The sequence below is a fragment of the Thalassophryne amazonica genome, chromosome 21 (assembly GCF_902500255.1).
Source record: "Thalassophryne amazonica chromosome 21, fThaAma1.1, whole genome shotgun sequence".
In the NCBI taxonomy this organism is placed as follows: domain Eukaryota; kingdom Metazoa; phylum Chordata; class Actinopteri; order Batrachoidiformes; family Batrachoididae; genus Thalassophryne; species Thalassophryne amazonica.
Genome location: NC_047123.1, coordinates 4,595,895 through 4,617,974, shown reverse-complemented (window position 1 = coordinate 4,617,974; position 22,080 = coordinate 4,595,895). Strand labels below are relative to the sequence as shown.

Sequence of the window (22,080 nt, the reverse complement as noted above, 5' to 3'; positions counted from 1 at the left end):
GAAATGTACACTGTCTCTAAATGTCTTATGTGACATTGTGATCATTACCCACCTCAGAAGACGTGACTCCACAGATTGCGTTCACCAGCTCCGTTGTAAACATGGGGTGCAGGGGGAAGATGGGAGGAGGAGGGCTGGCAGCTAATTTTTACAACAGTTTTGTGACATTTGTACCCCCGAACTGCAGGGGGAGCTCCGCAGAGAATGCGACCAAGAAAACAGACGGAACAGAAAAAAAAACTGACCAAACTTGCATAGTTCCTTTAAAACTGATTTTTGATCTCTCAAAGTTTGAGGTTTTACAGTCAGTGACTTTGTTGCTTATCAGTTAACTGACGCAGGCAAACACTTTGTTAAATGATTTAACTTCGAGGCCTCAGTCTGCTGAACGGCTTCTAGCAACGTAGTTGAGATTTCTAACAATTTATTTTTCTCCCGTTTGGTTCTCCTGTAAAGTTTTGACTGGTGAAGTAGCAGGAAAAAGTCTCTCCAGTTCCAGCCACTGAAGCTTGTAACTCCTTCAGGTCCTGGTGGATGTGCTGGTGACTTCTCTCACATCTTCTTCCTGTCGTCTATCGAAATGTCATCAAAGTGCAGAACTCTGAGATGATCTCACGGTTGATGATGGTTACGCTTTATGGTTTTAGCCGCGTGGAGCTCACTGGCGTGTTCTGCGTTACTGTGAGCTCACGGGTTCAAACCTTTGCTTCGTGTTTTATGTCTGGAATCACTGTTGTGATCATCTCTTTGAAGCTGTGAACGTCTGATCATGTTTGAATCTTACGTGATGTGTTCAGGTGCCCTGCTACGTCTTCGACACGGATGGTAAGAAGCACGACCTCAACCCGCTGATCAAACTCAACGGCGGCTACTTGGTGGATGACGGCGACGACAGCACCGACTTTTACATCAACATCTGCAGAAGCCTCAGTCAGTACTTTGGGGGCATTCTATACTCAGTAGCTGGAAGGAAATGGGGGAGCGGGGAATGAAGGTTTTGCTTTTTAATTCCACCAAGGAGATTATGGTTCGGTTCAGATGGACTGGGGTTTCCCTCCCTCAAATCAGATCTTTTGAGACAGATTGTCCACACTGTTCTTTACAAGTGGCAGGATTTGTGTCTCCAAACGTCAAAACCATTGACACTATGTTTCTATCTTAAGGTTGTCAGAAAAGTCGACATGCAAATGCTAAAAATTACTGTCAGATTCCTAATTTGCAACACTGTGGACACCAACAAGGACGTCTTCGCCTCCTCCACTTAACAGACAGCGTCACGCTGCCCCGCCCCTCACTCGTCTGACTGCCGCTAAATTTGAAGTGCACACAAACAAAAACGTGTCCGACTGCTCTCCGTTTGGTTTAAAGTCGGGGGGGCTTGATAGCACCTCACCAGGATATGCAGTGGAGTCAGAAAAAGCCACCTGAGATGCAACGTTCCACTTGATAATAAAAATGAAAGCTGGCCAAAGAAAAAAAGTCACGGAGCGGTGTTCGGCATTTCAGGTTTTTCAGCCTGAAATTTCACATAACTAGAACTGAAGTTACGAAATCTACTCTTGGGTGCAGCATGGCTGACAAACGGAAATTTGTTGCAATGATGCTGCTTAATGAAATAGACGAGGAAGAGATGGAGGATGAACATTACAGCCGCTGTGGTTTGAATTATTTTTACCGTGTCTTTACCCTTTCTGCAGGATAAACAAACTTTCTGCAGAGCACACGAATAGTTTGATTAGATATGATGAAACTGCACTGTGACTCATTTAAATGTTTGGTGTCAAAGTGCCAAACTGATGCTGCGTTCATGAAGGCTCGGAAAAATCCATGTTGTAAACTTCCAAAACCTGCATTCTCTTGATGAACTCAGAAAACAGTACGGATGTTCTCAGTAACATATTCAACCTTTGTTGTCTTTACAAGGAACACATGAATAATGTGAAGTTTTGAGGGATTTTATTAAACTACCTCAGGCAACCTTATTTTTTGCACTTTGTCTATATATATATATATATATATATATATATATATATATATATATATAAATCTTACTGTTATTGTTTTTGTTTTATACAGTTACATATTTTTGTTTTGCACAACATCAGTCAACGTAAATATAGTGTTGTCACTGGTTTTATTTGTACCCCTCTAAGTCCTTATTGGGTTCAGGTGGTTAAGATCTTTAAATATATTAGTTTGAGAGAATTTTTGCTGTTGTGTGATGTGCAATCTTTGGTGGAACTTAATGATTCTTGAAGACAGTTTCTGTGACTTTATGTTTCTGTGGTCATTTGCACGTCAGCTGTATTCCATATTTGACCTCTGTGACCTCTGGTGTCACCACCTCACTTTCTCTTTCAGACAGTCCAGATAAATCGTGTCCTCAGGGCTCTGCAGCTTGTCTCGTCACCCACCAGGGGAGCTACAGCATGGGTTCCCCAGCCGGGCAGCTCCAGCTACTGTCCAATGACAGGTGAGCTCCTGTTTCATGTGTGTGCGCACGTGCACTGCACAAAAGCACTGTTTAAGTGTAAATGTGGAGAGTTTTTCACAACTATAAGTTGTGTTTGTCAGGAGAAATTCTGTTCTTCCTGCAAATCTTAAAGCTCAAAAACCTTAAAACTCTCAAAATCTAAATTTCTATACATTAATACTGGGAGGTCAAAGCTCTGCGTGCAAAACAATAATAATAATAATAATGCATTTCTGACATTTATAATTACCATTTTTTCTGAATTTTAGGTTTCAAATAAGAAATATATAGAAGCCCACTAGATGGTAACAAAAGCTACTTAAATGTGCAGCAAGGTTTCGACTAATGTTTGGTGAAAATAAAACGGACAGTTGTGTCCCTAACCGTATGTAAAACTTGTCATATCTGTCTGAAATGTGCAAAGGTTGATCTTTAACTAACTAAAGAGCAGTGATCAATAAATGTTGTCAATGTTTAAATACAGTAATATATTACATAAACAGACTTTTTCAGATGACTGTAAACCTGAGTACTTCATAGACACAAGAAATGGGATCGAAAGAAATAAATTTCCGTTTTTACAAAATGGATAAAGCAGAAGAAAATGGATGGATGGATGGTTTGATGGTTTCCCAAAATAATTCACTTCCAAAGGTAAAGATATTAGTTGCTTTTATTGATGAGCTTCTTTCTTTCTCAGGCTGAGGTTACAGTATGAAGTCAGCGAAGGCTTGACGCCGCCGGACATGTGTGGCAACCACAAACCCGCCGTCAACATCACTTTCATCTGTCCTTCACGCCGACATTTGGTAGGTTATTTATGCAGCTAAATGCATCAAAGCTCATGTTGATTGATGCAAACATTTAATATTTCCAAGTTGTTTTTTTTTTTTTTCTTTGGTCTGCAAACACCACGGCACTTGGGAAAAAAAATGTACATACGGATTTATTGATGTGCACTGAGAATTATTTTTCCATTGAGCAAACTGGCACTTATTCTCCATTTGGCACGTTTGCTTTCATGAATGTGCAATTCAGGGTGTGACCACTCGAGTGCGCAATTTTATGTGATGTGAAAGTGCAAGTTGGTGAAGGTTCCACCCACAATGCAATTTATGGAGGTCAAAAGTAAATTTAGTGGGTTGTGATTGTTTCTGTGTCTGGTGCATTTGAAACCTGTGCGTTAAATTGTTGCGTTTGACAGACAGCTGTTTCAGCCAACAGTGCCGCGTCAAAAATCTATTTAAAGAATCATTCATTTTAAATGTCAGGCATATTTAAACCATTGTTTCATCAAATGTAAATGTCTCCACACATATCAGGTGGACCATAAGGCCTTTTTACGCTTCTGCTACTCTGTAACTCCGTGGCCATGCAGTTGCGAACCTTTCGAAGTTCTCCGTCGGGTTGGTGGGTGTCCTGATGCAATTCACCACCAGAACTGTAGGGGGCGAGATGTTTTTCATGAAGATTTGCCTACTATCCCATGAAAGTTATTTATTGTGAAACCGGAAAAGTGTGATTACAGAAATGATGTAGTTAGCAAACCATTCCAAACCTGTGCGGACTCCGTCGTCGTCATCATCTCTGTGTAGTTACAATTTTTTGGAGGTGCACGTCAGGGCAGGGAGAGGGGCTCGGAGGGCGTTCACAGTGACACCGAGGGCTCTGTAAACCTGCGGAGTAGCATAAATTGGACGACAGGAGAAATATTTCACAAATCAGGAATGTTTGCTGTGAGGGATTATTTTCCGAATGCGTTGTGTTTATGCAGCTGTGATGGTTTGCAAACGTGGCATTTTTCTCATAATTGTAGGGAGCTTCAGCGGGACGTTTGTTGATTCAGGCGGCTGTGTGTGTGTGTGTGTGTGTGTGTGTGTATGTGTGTGTGTGTGTTTGTTTGCAGGGCAGCGTCCCGAAGATGATAGCGGAGAGTAACTGTCGCTTCGAGGTGGAGTGGGTGACTGAATACGCCTGTCACAGGGACTACTTAGAGAGTCACAGCTGTCTGCTGACCAGCAAACAGCACGACATCTCCATCGACCTCACGCCGCTCACGCTCACCTGTAAGCAGCCCCCCCCCCCCCAAAAAAAAACAAAAAACAAATCTGATCTTGGGGAATAAACAAAAATAATCAGGACACTGTGACGTCTGATGTGTCATCTGGCTCAGAATATCTCAGACACGCTGCTGCTTATTTTTGTCCCAGTTAGAGGAAGTCATTTTATGTGGAAACCGCAGCGACCTTCCTATTTTTTTGACGCCTCGCTGGCAGTAATCAAGTAATCTGTTGACATAATATCAGCTGTACATCAACTCCAAAGGTACATTACGTTGATATACGATGAAGGCGTTTATGTTCCAGCTGTTAGAGAAAACTGGCTTTCCTTCAAAGGTGCTTGGTATCATAACCTCCTTCCAGAGCGTAGCCAGATATGACAAAATGTCTGTGAAACAAGGATCTTCACTTGCACCAACTCTTTGATACTTTCTTCTCTATGCTTCTGGACATCACATTCAAGGGCTCTGCTGATGGGGAATTAACCTACATACTAGAAGCAACAGGAAGCTGTTCAACCTGGGTTTTTTAAGGGTGAAGACCAAGAGCTGCACGGTAATCAGAGATTTGCCGTTACTGAGGAAGCCCTCCAGCAGCTGATGAACCATCTTGTCCTCGCCGGCAGGGAGTTTGGGCGGACTATCAGCATTAAGAAGACCAGTGTCATGAGCCAGGTCGTCCCTGCTGTATCCTCAATCAGCCTTGATGACCGACTGCTTCACTTACCTGGGCTCCATCAGCACCACCAACCTGTCACTCAATAGAAAAATTGACACGATTGCCAGAACTGTTGGTGTGATGGCACAACAGTTCTGGCCAAACGGAGCGAGAGAGTGTGAACCAACAGACACCTGACCCTGAAGACCACACACACGGTGTGTCAGGTGTGTGTCCTCAGTACCCTGCTCTGCAGCAGCAGGTCCTGGACTATTCATGCCTGCAGAAGAACCGTCTAGAGTTCTACCATCTTTTGCTGTCAATGATGTGTTCTTGGCATCACACGGTGAGTCAAAGTTCCCATGCCATCATGCTGGAGCAAGCTGAGCATGCATCTGCTTCTCTCCCAGAGACAAGTGCATTAGCTGGGACATGGGGACACTGCCCAGTGGACCACCCAACACTATACTGCAGAGACCTCTGGAAGTGCGACCTAAAACTGACGGGTGTTGGCCTTGTCAGCTGGGAACAGCTCACTGGTGACAGGAGCAGCTGATGCTGTGATATTGTTCGAGAGGAGAAGAAAGATGCAGTAAACATCTGGAGGACAGACGACAACGTAGGGAAGCGAGACAACAAACTCAGTCCTCTGATCCAAAATCCAGCTTCATTTGCAGTACCTTCAAAAAGAGACTGCCAGGCCTGGATGGGATTGTCGAGTGAGTCTGGATTGCTTGATGGACTGAGATGACACAAATGAAATGTCTTCTTGACCCAAGAAGACAGACAGGTAGTGTGACTGAGGATCAAACACAGGTCTACATATTGATAAACCAACTCCTGTCCCACTGAGCTGCCGGCTCTACTCATCACAGTCTGGGGAGGTAACCTGCGATGGGCTGGTGTTTCCTCCTCATCACCAGTGGGCCTCAGTGCCTCTATAAGACTTACGTCCCTTCTGATGTGGGAAACTGTAGAAAGATATTTTAATGTAGTTTATGTACATTTGAGTATTTGGTGAAATAGGAACAATGGAAGTCACTGTTCAGCTAAACGAGACTTTGGATTCAATTAATCGAACTACAAATTCATCCTGTCCTGAAGTTCAGAGTCTTTACGTGATCATGCTGTAATAAATCAAGACAAATATATTATTTAACCAAAGCAGGAAAGGAAATAACGTGCATGTGAATTGTTTATCTACTTCTTTTTGTAAACATGCCATAATATTAGAATATAGGTGGTGGTGGTGTTCAGTCTTATTTTGAAACACCTGATACAGTTGTAGCGATGAAAGTAATATGTAGTATTAGTATTAAATGTAAAATATTTAATGTACAAGCCTAAAGCATCTTTTTTTTTTTTTGTATAGCAAATGACTCTCCGTATTACGCCGAGTCCAGTGACGGGGCTGAGAGCTACATCTACTACCTGAATGTGTGCGGCCAAACCTACACTGGTGAATGCAGGGACCTGCAAGGGTTCGTGTCGTCCTGCCAGGTGAAGACCAGCGGAGATGTCAAGAAAATAGCCGGAAGATATCAAAACCAGACGCTACGGTAAGAGGTGGTTTGTTAACTGGATTTTATCCATAACTCACACTGGTAAAGTTTTAAATCGGTGAAGAGCTGATTGCATTTAGAGCCAAATGTGGATTAAGCACAAGCTGTAATTATTAATATCTATTAGCGGCTCGCACTGAAGTCCAGGTTATTTGCATGTAGGTGAAACTTCAGCTTTTAACAGAGAACTTCATTTTTGGCCATATACACACACACACACACACACACACACACACACACACACACGGTGCTCCCATGCAAGGAAAGAAATTTAACAGTATCATGAATAATATATGTTGATAGTTATCAAATGCAGGAAGCATTAATAACTTCACTGTGCAATTTTCAGGATAAGAAAACACATCACTAAAGCCCCGGTCACAACCCACAGTGCGTTTTTTTTTTCGCCGTACGTTTTCTGCGGATGCCACGGCCACTACGTTTTTGTGAAAACGTACGGAGGCAGTAGCAAGAGGAGGGAGGGAGTACGTTCAACGCACGTCTCTAGGAGTGTAACGATAAAGAGAGTTGACAATAAAGCAGTGTGTGTGTGGAGTCGGCTTTTCTTTTTTATGAGCGGGACCGGAGCGGCAGGTGTTTTTCGGCGTCGGCGATGCATGAGCATGTCCAGCCTGCAGCGGTCAGTTGTACAAGTGTTTACTTGCCTCAAAGTTACAGCTAGTTATCAGACAGACAAGCTGTGGAGTGCGTGTTGCTGAAGTTTGGAAATAAAGTCCAAGTTCAAGTGAGAAGCTGCATTGTGCATGCAAGTCTATCGGCCTCCATAGTATGTGGTGAGTGCCGTAATCTGTACTGCCTACGTACGGATTTGGTTAATTCAATAGTAATTGAATGAAAATGTGCTGCTTTGAATCCGTACTGAGGCAGTACTCACAATATGCGTCATCTGTACTGCTGGTGAATCCGCAGCCTGACCTGCATGCACTAAAACCTCTACGGTGTGTCTGCATGCTCCTAAATTCGTACGGAGGCAGTACTTATGACGTACGGATCTCCAAATTTAGCCCACGTTTTTGCAAGTAGACTGCACGCATGTGCAAGTACGGCAGATTGTGACCACGGCTTGGAAGGGTTTTACTGCAGGATGCATTTATTTTTCAGGAATTTTTCAAAAAATGGACTTCTGACATACCACTGTCAAAGCTGAGCAGAGGTGTGTGTGTGTGTGTGTGTGTGTGTGTGTGTGTGTGTGTGTGTGTGTGTGTGTGTGTGTGTGTGTGTGTGTGTGTGTGTGTGTGTGTGTGTGTGAGCAATCACTGTAAAGAACTTCGAATATTTAACTCAGGAAAAGTATTACAGAAATACAGTCATTCAAAGGCACGATGGTCTGTGGATTGTGGAAAGTCAAAAAGGAAAAGAAGTAGTCACTCAAAATCTGTCACAATGGTGACAAAAATGAACATACAAACACTTAAAACCTCATCTGATAGCAGATTGGACAGACGCTTGGTTCCTGCTGAGGCTGAGTACTTTTATAATTGTATATTATAAGCTAGACGGTGGCTGTTCATTGAGGTCTTGTCTCTCTCTCTCTCTCTCTCTCTCTCTCTCTCTCTCTCTCTCTCTCTCTCTCTCCTCTCTCTCTCTCTCTCTCTCTCTCTCTCTCTCTCTCTCCCTCTCTCCCTCCCTCCTGTGTAGATATTCAGATGGAGATCTGACTCTGATCTACCCTGATGGGAGCAGATGTTCCACAGGCTTCCACAGAATGACCATCATTAACTTTGAGTGCAACAAGACTGCAGGTGAGGCAGCAAGTAAAGCCGACTTGAAAACGGTGATGCTGTGGTCTTTGTGGAACCAGTGGGTGGTCTCATGTCTCTGGGTCCAGAGATGTCTGGGAAGACCTGATGGAGTCCTGGGACAGAGGTGTTTGGGGATGCTGATATCTTTGCAGGAGAATGAAGGTCCAAGTCTTTGTGGTCCTGATGCTTCCTGTCTTATTGAAAGGAGACGCCTGGATGTTTATGATACTTTGTGTCTTTGGGGGATCCTTGGGTACTGCTGGAACGACTGTGTCAAACGAGTGGTTACTTCGATAGACTCTGAGGTGTATCGCTTGAGTTTTGAGGGAACATCAGCTATGACATCTTGGCCATGTGATGCGTTTTGCTGTGCATAATCCAGCAACCAGCTGAAGAAGGTCAAGGACGTGCCCACGTGTCACCTGGCTGCAGCAGATAGACTGTTTGGAGAAGTGAGGATGGACTGGTTGTCTTTCTGGTTGGTTGCCATGCAGAACACCAGGGAGTTGAGTACTGTGGTAGACCCTGCAACCTGTGCCCACGGTGCATATTCCCAGACCCGACCAGACCTGTCTTTGCATCTTTAAAGTGTCGATCAGTTAACAGTAAATTAGCCTGCGCTTGTCTTCCAGAACACTTGCTGTTCTTTCGTCTTTAAAATTTAGGTTTTATGAGCTGAAGATGTTTTTCACCTCAATCTTCCTTTACCGTAGCCAATGGTGGTCGAGGACAGCCTGTCTTCACTGGTGAGACAGACTGCACCTACTATTTTGCCTGGGAGACGGCCTACGCCTGTGTGAAGGAGAAGGAGGATCTGTTGTGTCGAGTCACCGATGGCAGCAAGCACTATGACCTTTCGTCCCTCACTCGATATCCTGGTGAGTTTGGCACCATTCAGTCTACCCAGATGAGATTTCAGTGTTCATTTTGTGATATGCATGGCTGCTAATTTATTTTGGAGTTATTTATTAAATCCTGTCAGCATTCAGGATACACTGAACCCCTCTAGGATCAGCGAGACTGGATGTCAGAGGTGGTGATGCTGAGACGCTGTCCAGTCATTATAACGATGTCATACAGCAAACTTGCACACCAACTTGCTGTATAGTCCATGAGCCCGAAGCCAATTTTGACCTAATCTATACCACTTAAGGGGACTAAACCACAGTTACAGTCCAGCCTCAGTATACCGTGGCTACCTCAGGCTATCATATACTAGCTATAGCCAACATTTAAAAATTCTCCTTGCCATATCGACAAGTTGGCCACATTATTTGTGTGATTATAAATATTTCAAAAAGGTATAGTTTGATCTAACTCTGACCAAATGTTACAGAGTTATAGGGTTAAAAAAACCCAGCAAAAACAGTGACAAAGGCCAGTTTCAATTTGCAGGGATGTGAAATTTTCACTTAATCACAGATTTCTATGGTTCAAGTGAAAATTTGTGGTCAGTGCAGACACACTGAGATCTGAAACTCACAAATATAGTGGGGCTTAGTCACCTATCTGACGATACATCACTATTTCTTAAGTCAGAACTGGACTGCAACCTATTAGTCACTTGTTTTTGTGTTTCAAGACCAGAGGGAACATTTTGAAACACTGGTATTGCAGATGTTTCAAAACATTGTGGATCAGCATTTTGGTGTTTGTTTTGGTGTTGTTTATTTTTTTGTAATTTTCACTTTTATTCTGATCTGTCCTTTGGGACTGTGCCGATGTTTTGTGGTATAATTTCAGAGGCACTGCTTAGTGAGAACTGGGAGGTAGTGGATGCTAAATCTCCTGAGTCAGACCTGAGGCGTTTCTACCTGAATGTCTGCCACAAGGTTGTGCAGAGAGGAGGTGCTGCAGGATGCCCAGAGGATGCTGCCATCTGTGCCATTGGTAAGTTAATGAGTACACATGCATTGTATTCTGACCGTATGCAGGTGCCTCTGTGGACGTCGAGATGTATGTCAGTTGCATGGTCTTAAATTAGTGTCAGATTATTTGCAAGGTTTGCATAGGCTCTGCCAGAACACTGCTGTTTTGGGGTGTTACCATGGTAATGCCCCCAAACAGCAAAATGTCCGCACTAAACATGAAAACATTTGCCCCACGAAGCATAATTAAATGTTTAAACTCATACATTTTTTTTAACTTAACAGCCTTACCTTAGCCTCACTATCCTGCTTGTTGTGTCTTGTTGTCACATGCAGTCCAAACAAGTGGAGAGCTGAGTGGTATGAGGGTTCTATTCCATCATTTCATTCAAGTCTGGTCTTACAGTTTGAGAGCATGATTTATTAATTTCACTCATTCACTGGTATACATCAGGCCTCATCAGCAGTCATCCACAGACAACCTGAGTGATTTTTTTAATTTCATTTTATAAAATTCATGATGTGTTGTTGGGTGACATCCTGCACCCAGATTTACTCTCGGTGTTGTTTATTGCTCATACGCATGTGCTGATTATGTCTTTTGGGTTCAGATAAGGACCATAAATTCGTCAGTCTTGGAAGCTTCCTGTCTTCTCCCCAGAAGACTGAAACAGGAAATGACATCAAACTGGTGTATTCTGATGGAGACTCATGTGGCCACAAGATGAGGATCAAAACTATCCTGACCCTAAAGTGTAAACCAGGTGGGTTAAATAATGCAGATGGAACGGTCTCCTTTCATCTCTTCTGTTTTACTGTAGACGGTATGTTTACTTGCCAAACCCTCCATGACTTCTGAAAGGGGGAGAGGGGAGGGCTCTAAAAGTCGCCAAATTCCTGCCAAAACCATAAATGGGTAAATTGGTGAAGCTTGAGGAAGATTGGTGTGGCGTGGGCGGGACAAATGAAAGCTAATCATTCATGACTTTATGGCTTAAAATACTGAGTTGTCAAAACAAAAATCACCCCTGTGCAGTTGTCTCGAACGGGGAAGCTAGCTACAGACAAAAACTGTTTTTATTGGTACCAGACTGTAAACATGTTTACATTTGCTGTAAAACTGGAGAATGTAACGTGGGCGTCTAAGAGGGAATGACTCACTTTTAGAGCCAGCCTGACGTGGCCATTCAAGGAACTGCCAGATTGGTTTCATTTTTCAGCACTGGAGGTTGGGGGTTGTGTTTTACAGAACTGCAGTTTTCTCTCTGGTTCGGTTTGGGGTTTTCCTGTGCTATGATGTTGTGCTTCTGTTCTGTTTCCAGGGGATCTCGAAAGTGCTCCTCTCCTCCGTAGCGTTTCGGCTGATGGCTGCGTGTATGAGCTGGAGTGGTACACAGCGGCCGCCTGCATCCTCTCAAAGACACTAGGAAACGACTGCAAAGTGGAGGACCCACATGCCGGTACGACACACACAACCCTCACGGCGGGAGGATTTAAGACGTGGTCGGGGTCGGAAATCTGTAACGGGTTTGAAGAAACGTGCACGCCAAGAATAATAATTGCAAATACTCTTTCCAGGCTTCTCTTTTGACTTATCGCCGCTCTCCAAAACCAATGGGTTGTTCTACAACCTGACCAGCGGCAGCTACGACTACTACATTAACGTCTGTGGTCCTGTTAAAGCCGCCAAGTGTCCGGAGAACACCGGAGCGTGTCAGGTGGATAAGAGGTAAGCCAGGGTCCTGTTCAATCCCACACGCTGATATTTTCAGTTCACTGCATACGTCGGCTTTGGGGCACGTCTGCAGCATCTCAGCCAGGTTTGAGCCCACGCTGGCTGCACCGCGACACACGAGCCTAAAGCAAAGAGTGGAAACGTGCGGCGCTCTACAGCAAATCCCCCGATCTCTGAGTGGGAAATAAGCTGTGATGAAAGAAAAGGACAGTCAGCTTCCTGCAACTTCAACTACACCTGCTCCTATTTTCCATCATCTATATGATGAAAAAAGTCTCCCATGCAACAATCCCAGACATATCCAGCAGGTGGCAGACAGGTATAAACCGTCTGCCTATTGAGTGGCGACAACCTGCGGTTTGACTCCATGTTGTTTCCACTCTCGATACATGTGTGTTTGCCTGGTAACTCCATAGTCATCGCTGTCCGACCGCCACCCAGTAGGGTTCATTTAAGTGCATGAATATTGATCTGCTGCTACATTTGAAAAACAACATGAATCAAAGGTTTTTAGCCAGTTTACACATCTCAGAGATCTGTGGCTGTTTAATTAATGATGGCTGGTGATTAACGAGTGCAAAACTCTGCTACTTATCCCTCTGGGGGGGGGCATTTTTTGGACAGTTCATTTTTTGGACAGTTCACTCGCCTGGCATAAATGTTTTATTATTGCTGTTAACAGCTCTCCCTGCATCCCACAATCAAGTTTTATGTCTCTTTTTTTTCAGAACAACCTGTGCTTTCAGAATATACGTATATGTTTTTGTTGTGTTTTATAAGTGTAATAAAGGTTTACAATCAAAAATATGCAAGGAAAAAATAAAGCGAAAAATAATTTTCCACACACATTTATTCAAAACACACAGCGAACTATAATAAACAACTGTTTTGACACTTTATAAAGGTAATTTGAGGTCTTGTGTGAAAGACTGTACAACAAAAAGGTTCAAACAATAAACACAAATGCACATTTTGAACAATATATACAAAATGGTCTATGCGTTTTGTTGTCCATTGATATGGTAAACAGTGCTTTACGCAGAGAAAGCAACAGAGTTATCCAGTAACATTCACATGCAAACTAGTGGAGCAATCCTGATAGTTACACACTCTTTGGTTGAACACGTGAGATTATCATCAGAGGCTCTCCGTCTGCTTTCACTGATCGCTGTGCATAATGGCGCAGGACGCACTGAGTATGTACTAATAGTATGTACTCATTGGAGCACCCAGGGGGCTATTCAAACGGGCCAACTAGTAACATATCACTCCTGAAAATGATCTTTGGCTTTTACGTGAGGTAAACCTGTCCTATGATTGGCTTTTGGAAAACCATGTGACGGTGAACTAATTCAGATTGGACACTCACATTGCGCACGTCACACAGCTATGAGGAGTACAAAGATGGCCAATGGCTGGCTCGAAAGTCAGCGGAGTTAACTTTTCAGCAAAAAAGTAAGTTTCTATTCATATCATTCAAAAGTTATTTATAATTTAGTAAAGCTTGGTCTTAGCTGTCGTATACTTAATCATCGTCTTAAGCCGTCTTAATCGGCGTCGACCCCAGAGGGTTAACAAACAAAACATGCAAAAAACATTTTAGATAGCTCCATGAAGAATGATATATGCAGTAGAGCAGCAGAAACTAATGAGCAGAGCTCTTTATTCTGCACATGCTCTGAAATAATATTTGATGTCATTTTTCATATGTTGCTATTAAAAATACATATTTCTGGCCTGGAAACAGAAAGGATCGATAGAGTTTAAATTTTTATAATGTCATCTGCTCTATTGTTAATTGATATAAAATAAGATTATTAATTGCAAATACTCTCTCCAGGGTTCTCACACACTGTGTGACACTTGTTACACCAGTGGCTCCCAAACTTACATCAAAGAAAGGTTAAGCCCCCACCACCACCACCACCACGCAAACACCAGTAAAAATGATTCATTAAAAAAATGCCAAATAAAATGAAACCTTCAAAATAATAACTCAAGTCTGTAGAACAAAGAAATTGAAGAGATCATTCTTGGATTTGAAAAGTCTTAAAATTTAAATATTAAAGGTAATTCTCTTCAGTAACTGTGTTTATAAAAAAACGGTCAGAAAACCCACAACAACAAAATGTATCCAAAATATTTCAAGATGTTTCCCGTTCAAAGTCTGTTGGATCTACTGGATTTAATGATGTAAATCAGTTGCATGTGATCAAAATGTGTCCAAATAACATCATTTTCTTATGTTACAAATTGAGAAACATAAGAAAATGATGTTATTTGGACACATTCTGATGATGTGAAAATGTTTTTTCCAGCCTGTCGTTGTGATTTCATGGACTGGAGCAGGACTTTGTTTCTGTCCTTCGTCTCTCCAGTTCTAATTCGTGGAGTCTTGGCGAAGCAAGCGCTCGCCTGTTGTACTATGATGGAATGATCCAGCTGAACTACAGTAACGGATCCCCGTACAACAACCAGCAGCACACGCTCAGATCCACCCTCATCTCCTTCCTCTGTGATCCAGACGCCGGAGCTGGAAATCCAGAATTCCAGGTAGAGTTTGACTTTGGAGTGTTTGTGTGTATGGAACCGTACTTCTTGTATTTGTGCAGTTTGATCTGTAGACTTTAACGTTTGTTTTGTGACTTCAGACTGAGGACAAGTACACCTATAACTTCCACTGGTACACGTCCTACGCCTGTGCCGAACGGCCTCACGAGTGTGTGGTGACGGATCCCAAGACTCTTGACCAGTACGACTTATCCAGGTAACGCACAGTGATGTGAAGTGACGAGTGCTTTGATTTAGTGTCCTAACAGAGTGGAACAGTTCCAGGTCTGAAATGTACCTGTCGGAGGAACCCATGGCCGAAGCAGAGGGTCACCCCTTTGAGTCTGGTCTGCTTGAGATTTCTTCCTGAATATCATCAGAGGGAGTTTTTCCTGACTACTGTTGCCTGTGTGCTTGCTCTAGGGGTTGGTAAGGTTAGACTTGTGTGACGCTCCTTGAGGCAGCTTTGCTGCAATTTGGTGCAATATAAATGAAATAAATTGAATTGAAATTAAGGAACTTGTTTGTATGAGGATCAAGTCATGTGGCACCAAAGTTTAGCAGGAACTAGTCCCTGAGAAGAAAGCCAATTTTGACCTGATCGGTACCATCTAACAGGACCTACACTAAATCTATGATGGCCACCGTACATTTTTTTATCATTTTAGTAAAAAGGGATGCAAAGTATTAGTTGAGCCAGTTACGTTAATAAATGATATAGTTTTGACCATGTTGAATGTTTGGGCTCCAAAATAGATGAACGCACCTCATAAGTCATCAGATGGTGCAAACTGTTTCTTTTTAGAATAACTTTTTTTCTATAACTTGGCCCAGTAAAACAATGTCTTTCACCGTTCACTCTAACATCTAACCTTCTCGTCTCCGTGTCTCCACCTTCAGCCTGTCCCGCTCTTCCACCAGTGTGAACTGGCAGGCCATGGATTTGACCGACACCCTCAATCAGAAGAAGTACTACATCAACGTGTGCCGACCTCTGATCGCGGTGCCTGGCTGCGACCGCCAGGCGTCCGTCTGCCAGATGAAGTACACGAATGTTCAGGTGAGGAGCAGCGAGCTGCAGCTGCTGGACACACGTGCAGACTGTCGGTGCTTCTCTGACTCGTGTTTTCTCGCCGTCCCCGTCAGGGCGACTTGAAGGAGGTCGTGTCTGTCAGTAACATGGGCGTTGCCAAGCAAGCGGCCACCATTGAGGGGCGGGACAGACTGCTGCTGGAGTTCACAGACGGCTCCATCTGCCAGTCAGATGGCCAGAGCCTCACGTACACAACACGCATCCACCTGGTTTGTTCCAGAGGAGCCGCGGTGAGTCTGACACCCAAAAAACTGCTGCCACACTTCAGCAAAGCTGTGGGATTTAAATTTATTCATTAATTTGATCTGTCTGAAATTATATTACAAGCTTTTCTGGGCACTAATATGGGAAATTTATCATTAATATTTACCTCTTTTGCTCTTGTGGTGTCAGTGTATTAATCAGGGGTTCATGTCCCCCCGGGTCCCCTCTGTATTTGGAACCATGTCTGAGGTGTCATTTTAATTTTTTTGTGCTGTCCAGTCGATGCAGCCTCGCTTCCTGATGTACCAGAACTGTACTGCGAACTTTATGTGGGACACGCGGGCAGCCTGCGCCATCACCACCACCAGCACCAAGAACAACGTGAGTTAAACGTTCAGATTCCATCTCTTATAAGTGTGGGAATAAAAACTCTTTCCTCAAAATTTGAATGATAATGTTGTAAATTTGAATGATACCTCAGTTGTGGGTCAGAGATGAAAACGTGTTTGTGGAATCTGTTGGTTCAGAGAGTCTCAGGATGAACCACATTGTGTGTGTGTGTGTGTGTGTGTGTGTGTGTGTGTGTGTGTGTGTGTGTGTGTGTGTGTGTGTGTGTGTGTGTGTGTGTGTGTGTGTGTGTGTGTGTGTGTGTGTGTGTGTGTGTGTGTGTGTGTGGCAGAGCTGCTCTGTGGTCGACGCGGATTCTGGCTTTGAGTTCAACCTTCAGCCTCTGGCTTCCAAGACTGGATACAAGACGGAAGGAAACAGCAAAACCTTCCTGGTGAGACGGAAACGCTCGGGGATCAGACCAGATGCTGCTTTGTGCTAAAGGACCCGTTCACAGCTTTATAATTATCGTAGGAGGAAGATCTCGTGAGAGGAAATCCGAGCTCTAAATGAGCTCAAACACTTGAGGCGAAACATTAAAATGATTTCTGATTATTTCCAGCTTGATGATATTAAATGAAGATCGTTTTCCATCTGCTGCGTCTGCGCTAAAACTGATCAGAGCCAAATCCTCAGAGTTGATATGAAACAGCATATTGGGGGGAAAAAGAACATCGATGTGGCCATGTCTCTTCAGATGGGGTAATGGTGCCCGTTGTCATGACTCCCAGTGACTGTGACCTTCATACTGTTGATTGACCTCTTGTTGACCTCACCAGGATAATTCTGTAACTCGCCTAACTGTGTCACTTTTGGTCCAAACCTGGTTGAAAGTCAAATTCCTTCACCTTTGTCAAAATGAATCGTTTAAGGGCAGTTTCAGGGTCAGTGTCAAATGTGGGAGGAGCCATAGACTGTGTGGGAGGAGCAGGACAACAGATGGACACACAGACATGACCTTGACCCTGGTGATAGACCTTTGGCAAGTTTGACCTGGTCTTGGCACGTCCACAACCCTCCAACACATGCATGCCAAGATTGGTGGAAATCAAAGTTAAAAACTTAATTGACCTCTGCCCAGTATTTATGCCCGTTTGTCGTTTGTTGTTATGACATTTTTACAGAGGATTCATTTCCTGATGGGGAAGAACTCATTTAATTTTCAAGGTCAAAAGTCGGAGTCAGGAAAAATCTTGGAAAAATCCCTATCCTTTAACAAATTTTAGAATGTTCATACAGTAACTCTGTCAAAAAAGATCAGATTTCTTTCATATCTGAGAGCCTTTTGTAGGATGGTGTCCTTTGATCCGGATCTGCAGGATTTTAACTCCTGGAACAGAAGCTCTGTTGACTGTCAATGATCAACTTCCTCAAGTAAACCAAGCAGAACATCCAGAACCCAGATTGTTGACACGGCGTCATAAACAGGTGTGCACATGGTGCTTGTGCACGCCAAAACAAATAAACCACGTGCAGCAGAAAAGCCTTAATGCGACGATGGCAGGCAGCAGGAGAGAACGCTTCCCTCCGTGTTTTCTGCTGCATGTCATTTATTTTTTTGCACACACGAGCAGATTGTGTGACACAGTGAACTTCTCCTCAAAACACTAAATATGCTGATTAAGCGTCAGGTCCACAAGTATTTGGACAGAGACGCACTTTGCATCTACACCAGCAAAAACAACAAAAACTGTTCAAATCCATATTTCCACTCATTTTTAAGGCTGTAATTTGTACTTTAAAGTAAATGTAGCGCTCAAGTACTTTTACCTCCACAAAGTCATGTTCACAGGATTATTCAAAAAAATGTGATTATTTTTTTTTCAGTTTGCTGAGAGTGATCTGATCTGACTTTGATTAGACGTTGATGCATTCTGTGTCAGACGTAGAGTCATGACAGGAGCGATGGAATGTGACTTCGTTCCTGCAGGTGAACATCTGCTCTGATGTGGCAGAATGTGGGGACGGTGTCGCCGGCTGCGAGCTGGATGGCGGGCATCCCGTGAGCCCAGTGGGTGTGGCGAAAACCCTCCAGTATTCCAGTGACGGCCTGCTCACGCTGATTTATAAAGGTGATCTGGACAAACCCTCAGGTGAGAATGTATGAGTATGTAGTATTCATAACCACCTCTCCATTACTGTTTAATTACCCGCAAAAACAAATTAACGTGTTTCCATGAGCTTGAGATGCTCCCTTCGTATATACTGTATTTTCTCAAGCACTTACAAATTGCACATGACGAAAAAATGCTTCTTGAAGAGGGACAAAAACCTCTGTGCAAGTTGCATCTGATTCTTTTTTTTTTCTGTTTGTGGAACTCTCTTTTATCACTGTTTCCCTGTGAGCGAGTTTACCAAAAGGCAGGAACTTGGTGTAGCACATGTTCACACCACAGCATGTTCTCCTACTTATCATAAGGACTTTTAAATTCCACCAGTAAGCAAGATGGATGAACGTGTGATGGGAAACATATTGGATGTTATTTGATGCAGATGAACACAGATTGCTGACCCACAGCGTTGGAAACACTACAAAAAAATAAAAATAAATGATTTGATTTTTGTTCATCAGCTCTTTAATTTGGGTTTTTTTGCATATTGCTGTAGTGTGTGTGTGTGTGTGTGTGTGTGTGTGTGTATACAGTGAGGAAAATAAGTATTTGAACACCCTGCGATTTTGTTCTCCCACTTAGAAATCATGGAGGGGTCAGAAATTTTCAACTTAGGTGCATGTCCACTGTGAGAGACATAATCTAAAAAATAATCCGGAAATCACAATGTATGATTTTTTTAATAATTTATTTGTATGTTACTGCTGCAAATAAGTATTTAAACACCTGTGAAAATCAGTGTTAATATTTGGTACAGTAGCCTTTGTTTGCATTTACAGAGGTCAAACGTTTCCTGTAGTTTTTTTTTACCAGATTTTCACACACTGCAGCAGGGATTTTGGTCCACTCCTCCATACAGATCTTCTCTAGATCTTTCAGGTTTGGAGTTTCAGCTCCCTCCAAAGATTTTCTATTGAGTTCAGGTCTGGAGACTGGCCAGGCCACTCCAGGACCTTGAAATGCTTCTTACGGAGACCCTCCTTAGTTGCCCTGGCTGTGTGTTTGGGGTCATTGTCATGCTGAAGACCCAGCCATGACCCATCTTCAATGCTCTTACTGAGGGAAGGAGGTTGTTTGCCAAAATCTCACAATACATGACTCCATCCATCCTCCCTTCAATACGGTGCAGTCGTCCTGTCCCCTTTGCAGAAAAGCACCCCCAGAGTATGATGTTTCCACCCCCATGCTTCACGGTTGGGATGGTTTTCTTGGGGTTGTTCTCATCCTCTAAACATGGTAAGTGGAGTTGATTCCAAAAAGCTCTATTCTGGTCTCATCTGACCACATGACCTTCTCCCATGTCTCCTCTGGATTATCCAGATGGTCACTGGTGAACTTCAAACGGGCCTGGACATGTGCTGGCTTGAGCAGGGGGACCTTGCTGCCCTGCAGGATTTTAAACCATGACAGCATCATGTGTTACTAATGTAATCTTTGTGACTGTGGTCCCAGCTCTCTTCAGGTCATTGACCAGGTCCTCCTGTGTAGTTCTGAGCTTTCTCAGAATCATCCTTACCCCACAAAGTGAGATCTTGCATGGAATCCCAGACCGAGGGAGATTGACAGTCACCTTGTGTTTCTTCCACTTTCTAATAAATAATCATAACAGTTGTTGTCTTCTACCAAGCTGCTTGCCTGTTGTCCTGTAGTCCATCCCAGCCTTGTGCAGGTCTACAGTTTTGTCCCTGGTGTCCTTAGACAGCTCTTTGGTCTTGGCTATGGTGGACAGGTTGGAGTGTGACTGATTGAGTGTGTGAACAGGTGTCTTTTATACAGGCAACAAGTTCAAACAGGTGCAATTAATGCAGGTATAGGGCTTAAGGTATAGGGCAGGTATAAGGCAGGTATAGAATAATAGGGCTTCTTAAAGAAAAATTAACAGGTCTGTGTGAGCCAGAATTCTTGTTGGTTGGTAGGGGGTCAGATACTTATTTGCAGCAGTAACATACAAATAAATTATTTAAAAAAATCATACATTGTGATTTCCAGATTTGTGTTTTTTTAGATTGTCTCTCACAGTGGACATGCACCTAAAATGAAAATTTCAGACCCCTCCATGATTTCTAATATATATATATATATATATATATATATATATATATATATATATATATATATATATATATATATATATATATAAAAAGTTGCACTGGAGTATAAGTTAGAGGACTTCCCAAACTAGTAAAAATAATATAATTCTGTGAGGTACTCCAGAAAATACAGTACATAGAAGTGGGGCCCCCTTATGGAGGCCGGCATGTTGCACCACCATATAGCTACAGGAGCCCAACAGGGACATACTGACTCCATCTTTCACTTTTTGCAGGAAATCCATAAAATTAATAAAATGAATAAGTAGTTTCTCTGCTATAAACTCTGTATTTGTTGCTAGTGCGGCTAACAAGTTTGAGAACCATCTTTTATATATATATATATATATATATATATATATATATATATATATATATATATATTAAACATGTTGTTTATCACAAGCGAAGGTACGAGACCACAAATCCCCATTTCCAAACAAACAAAAACCTGAAGGGAAACAAAACTGGGACTGGCAGTAATGCATTGTGCAACCTCACCACTAGATGATGCTAAATCCTACACATTGTAGCTTTAAAGTGTTGTCGTCTCACTGTTTTACTGGTTTGATGGGACATTTGGGAAAATGTGAGTCCACGCAGACGTTTCCACATTAAAGTCAAAGTGTCGTGATCATGTCTGTTTCAGGAACTCGAGACACTTTTACCATTAACTTCGTGTGCGACCCGGACTCTCATCCTGGCTCTTTGCATCTGACACGAGAGGAGCTGAGTTCTTCGTCCACCCACACGACCCACGATGTCCTGTTTGACTTTAACACCGCTCTGGCCTGCACCCCGGCTCCCGTTAACTGCCGGGTTTTCGGTGAGGAGAAACACTTCCGATGACCATGTGACCATAATCCTGTTGTTTCTTTCTTTCTTTGCTTTTCTGACACCTGTTCCTGCTCCTGTAGCCCTGCAGAGGTCCTTGTTGAATTAATTCAGGATTATCTCACAGTATCTGCAGATCGCAGTAACGTCGACACACATGGACCTGCATGAGTAAATTAAACCTGGATGAAAATTTCTATTTTGCACCTAAAGAAATGTTTAATTTTTGTCGTAACGTATGATGAGCTAATCATACAGACCGTGTAGTTCGTTCACTTTCCTTTTACCATGTTTGAACACCAGAGGGAGCAAATCAAATGGAAGATTTTGAAACATTTGTTTTGAAACGGTTATTGTCATAACGAAGCTCCCGACACTGTTAATAATTTATGATAATTAATAATAAGTAACTAATTGATCATTGGTTGTTTCAGAAGTTGTGTTTTTGTGTGTAAAATTTCTGTTTTGCTGCTTGCAGACTCTCACGGTAACGAGTACGACCTGAGTCGGTTGATGAGGACCGGACAGGACAATCCCTGGGTTGCCACGGATACAGATCTCATATCACGCACCTATTACATCAACGTGTGCCAACCACTTCCAGCAGTTCGTACTTGTCCCGGTCAGTATGTCTGTCCACTTGTCTGTCGTCTTCACGTTAGTGCTAAAGTACAGTAGACAACATGCACCTGG

The 22,080-nt window shown here is 42.9% G+C and overlaps 1 protein-coding gene across 2 annotated transcripts in view; it reads left to right on the top strand.

The window, feature by feature from the left end:
• The window catches only part of igf2r (insulin-like growth factor 2 receptor), an 81,286-nt gene that overhangs the window by 14,394 nt on the left and 44,812 nt on the right, over positions 1 to 22,080 (top strand). For both annotated transcript variants that reach the window (XM_034162819.1, XM_034162820.1), the window contains exons 5-24: positions 798 to 930; positions 2,362 to 2,473; positions 3,174 to 3,282; positions 4,380 to 4,539; positions 6,563 to 6,749; positions 8,412 to 8,515; positions 9,229 to 9,393; positions 10,259 to 10,405; positions 10,995 to 11,147; positions 11,706 to 11,843; positions 11,962 to 12,112; positions 14,497 to 14,671; positions 14,770 to 14,885; positions 15,569 to 15,728; positions 15,815 to 15,991; positions 16,245 to 16,346; positions 16,645 to 16,746; positions 18,283 to 18,445; positions 21,203 to 21,379; positions 21,866 to 22,009. In XM_034162819.1, the coding sequence (XP_034018710.1) occupies positions 798 to 930; positions 2,362 to 2,473; positions 3,174 to 3,282; positions 4,380 to 4,539; positions 6,563 to 6,749; positions 8,412 to 8,515; positions 9,229 to 9,393; positions 10,259 to 10,405; positions 10,995 to 11,147; positions 11,706 to 11,843; positions 11,962 to 12,112; positions 14,497 to 14,671; positions 14,770 to 14,885; positions 15,569 to 15,728; positions 15,815 to 15,991; positions 16,245 to 16,346; positions 16,645 to 16,746; positions 18,283 to 18,445; positions 21,203 to 21,379; positions 21,866 to 22,009 (2,875 nt within the window). The remainder of the gene's footprint in view (positions 1 to 797; positions 931 to 2,361; positions 2,474 to 3,173; positions 3,283 to 4,379; positions 4,540 to 6,562; positions 6,750 to 8,411; positions 8,516 to 9,228; positions 9,394 to 10,258; positions 10,406 to 10,994; positions 11,148 to 11,705; positions 11,844 to 11,961; positions 12,113 to 14,496; positions 14,672 to 14,769; positions 14,886 to 15,568; positions 15,729 to 15,814; positions 15,992 to 16,244; positions 16,347 to 16,644; positions 16,747 to 18,282; positions 18,446 to 21,202; positions 21,380 to 21,865; positions 22,010 to 22,080) is intronic.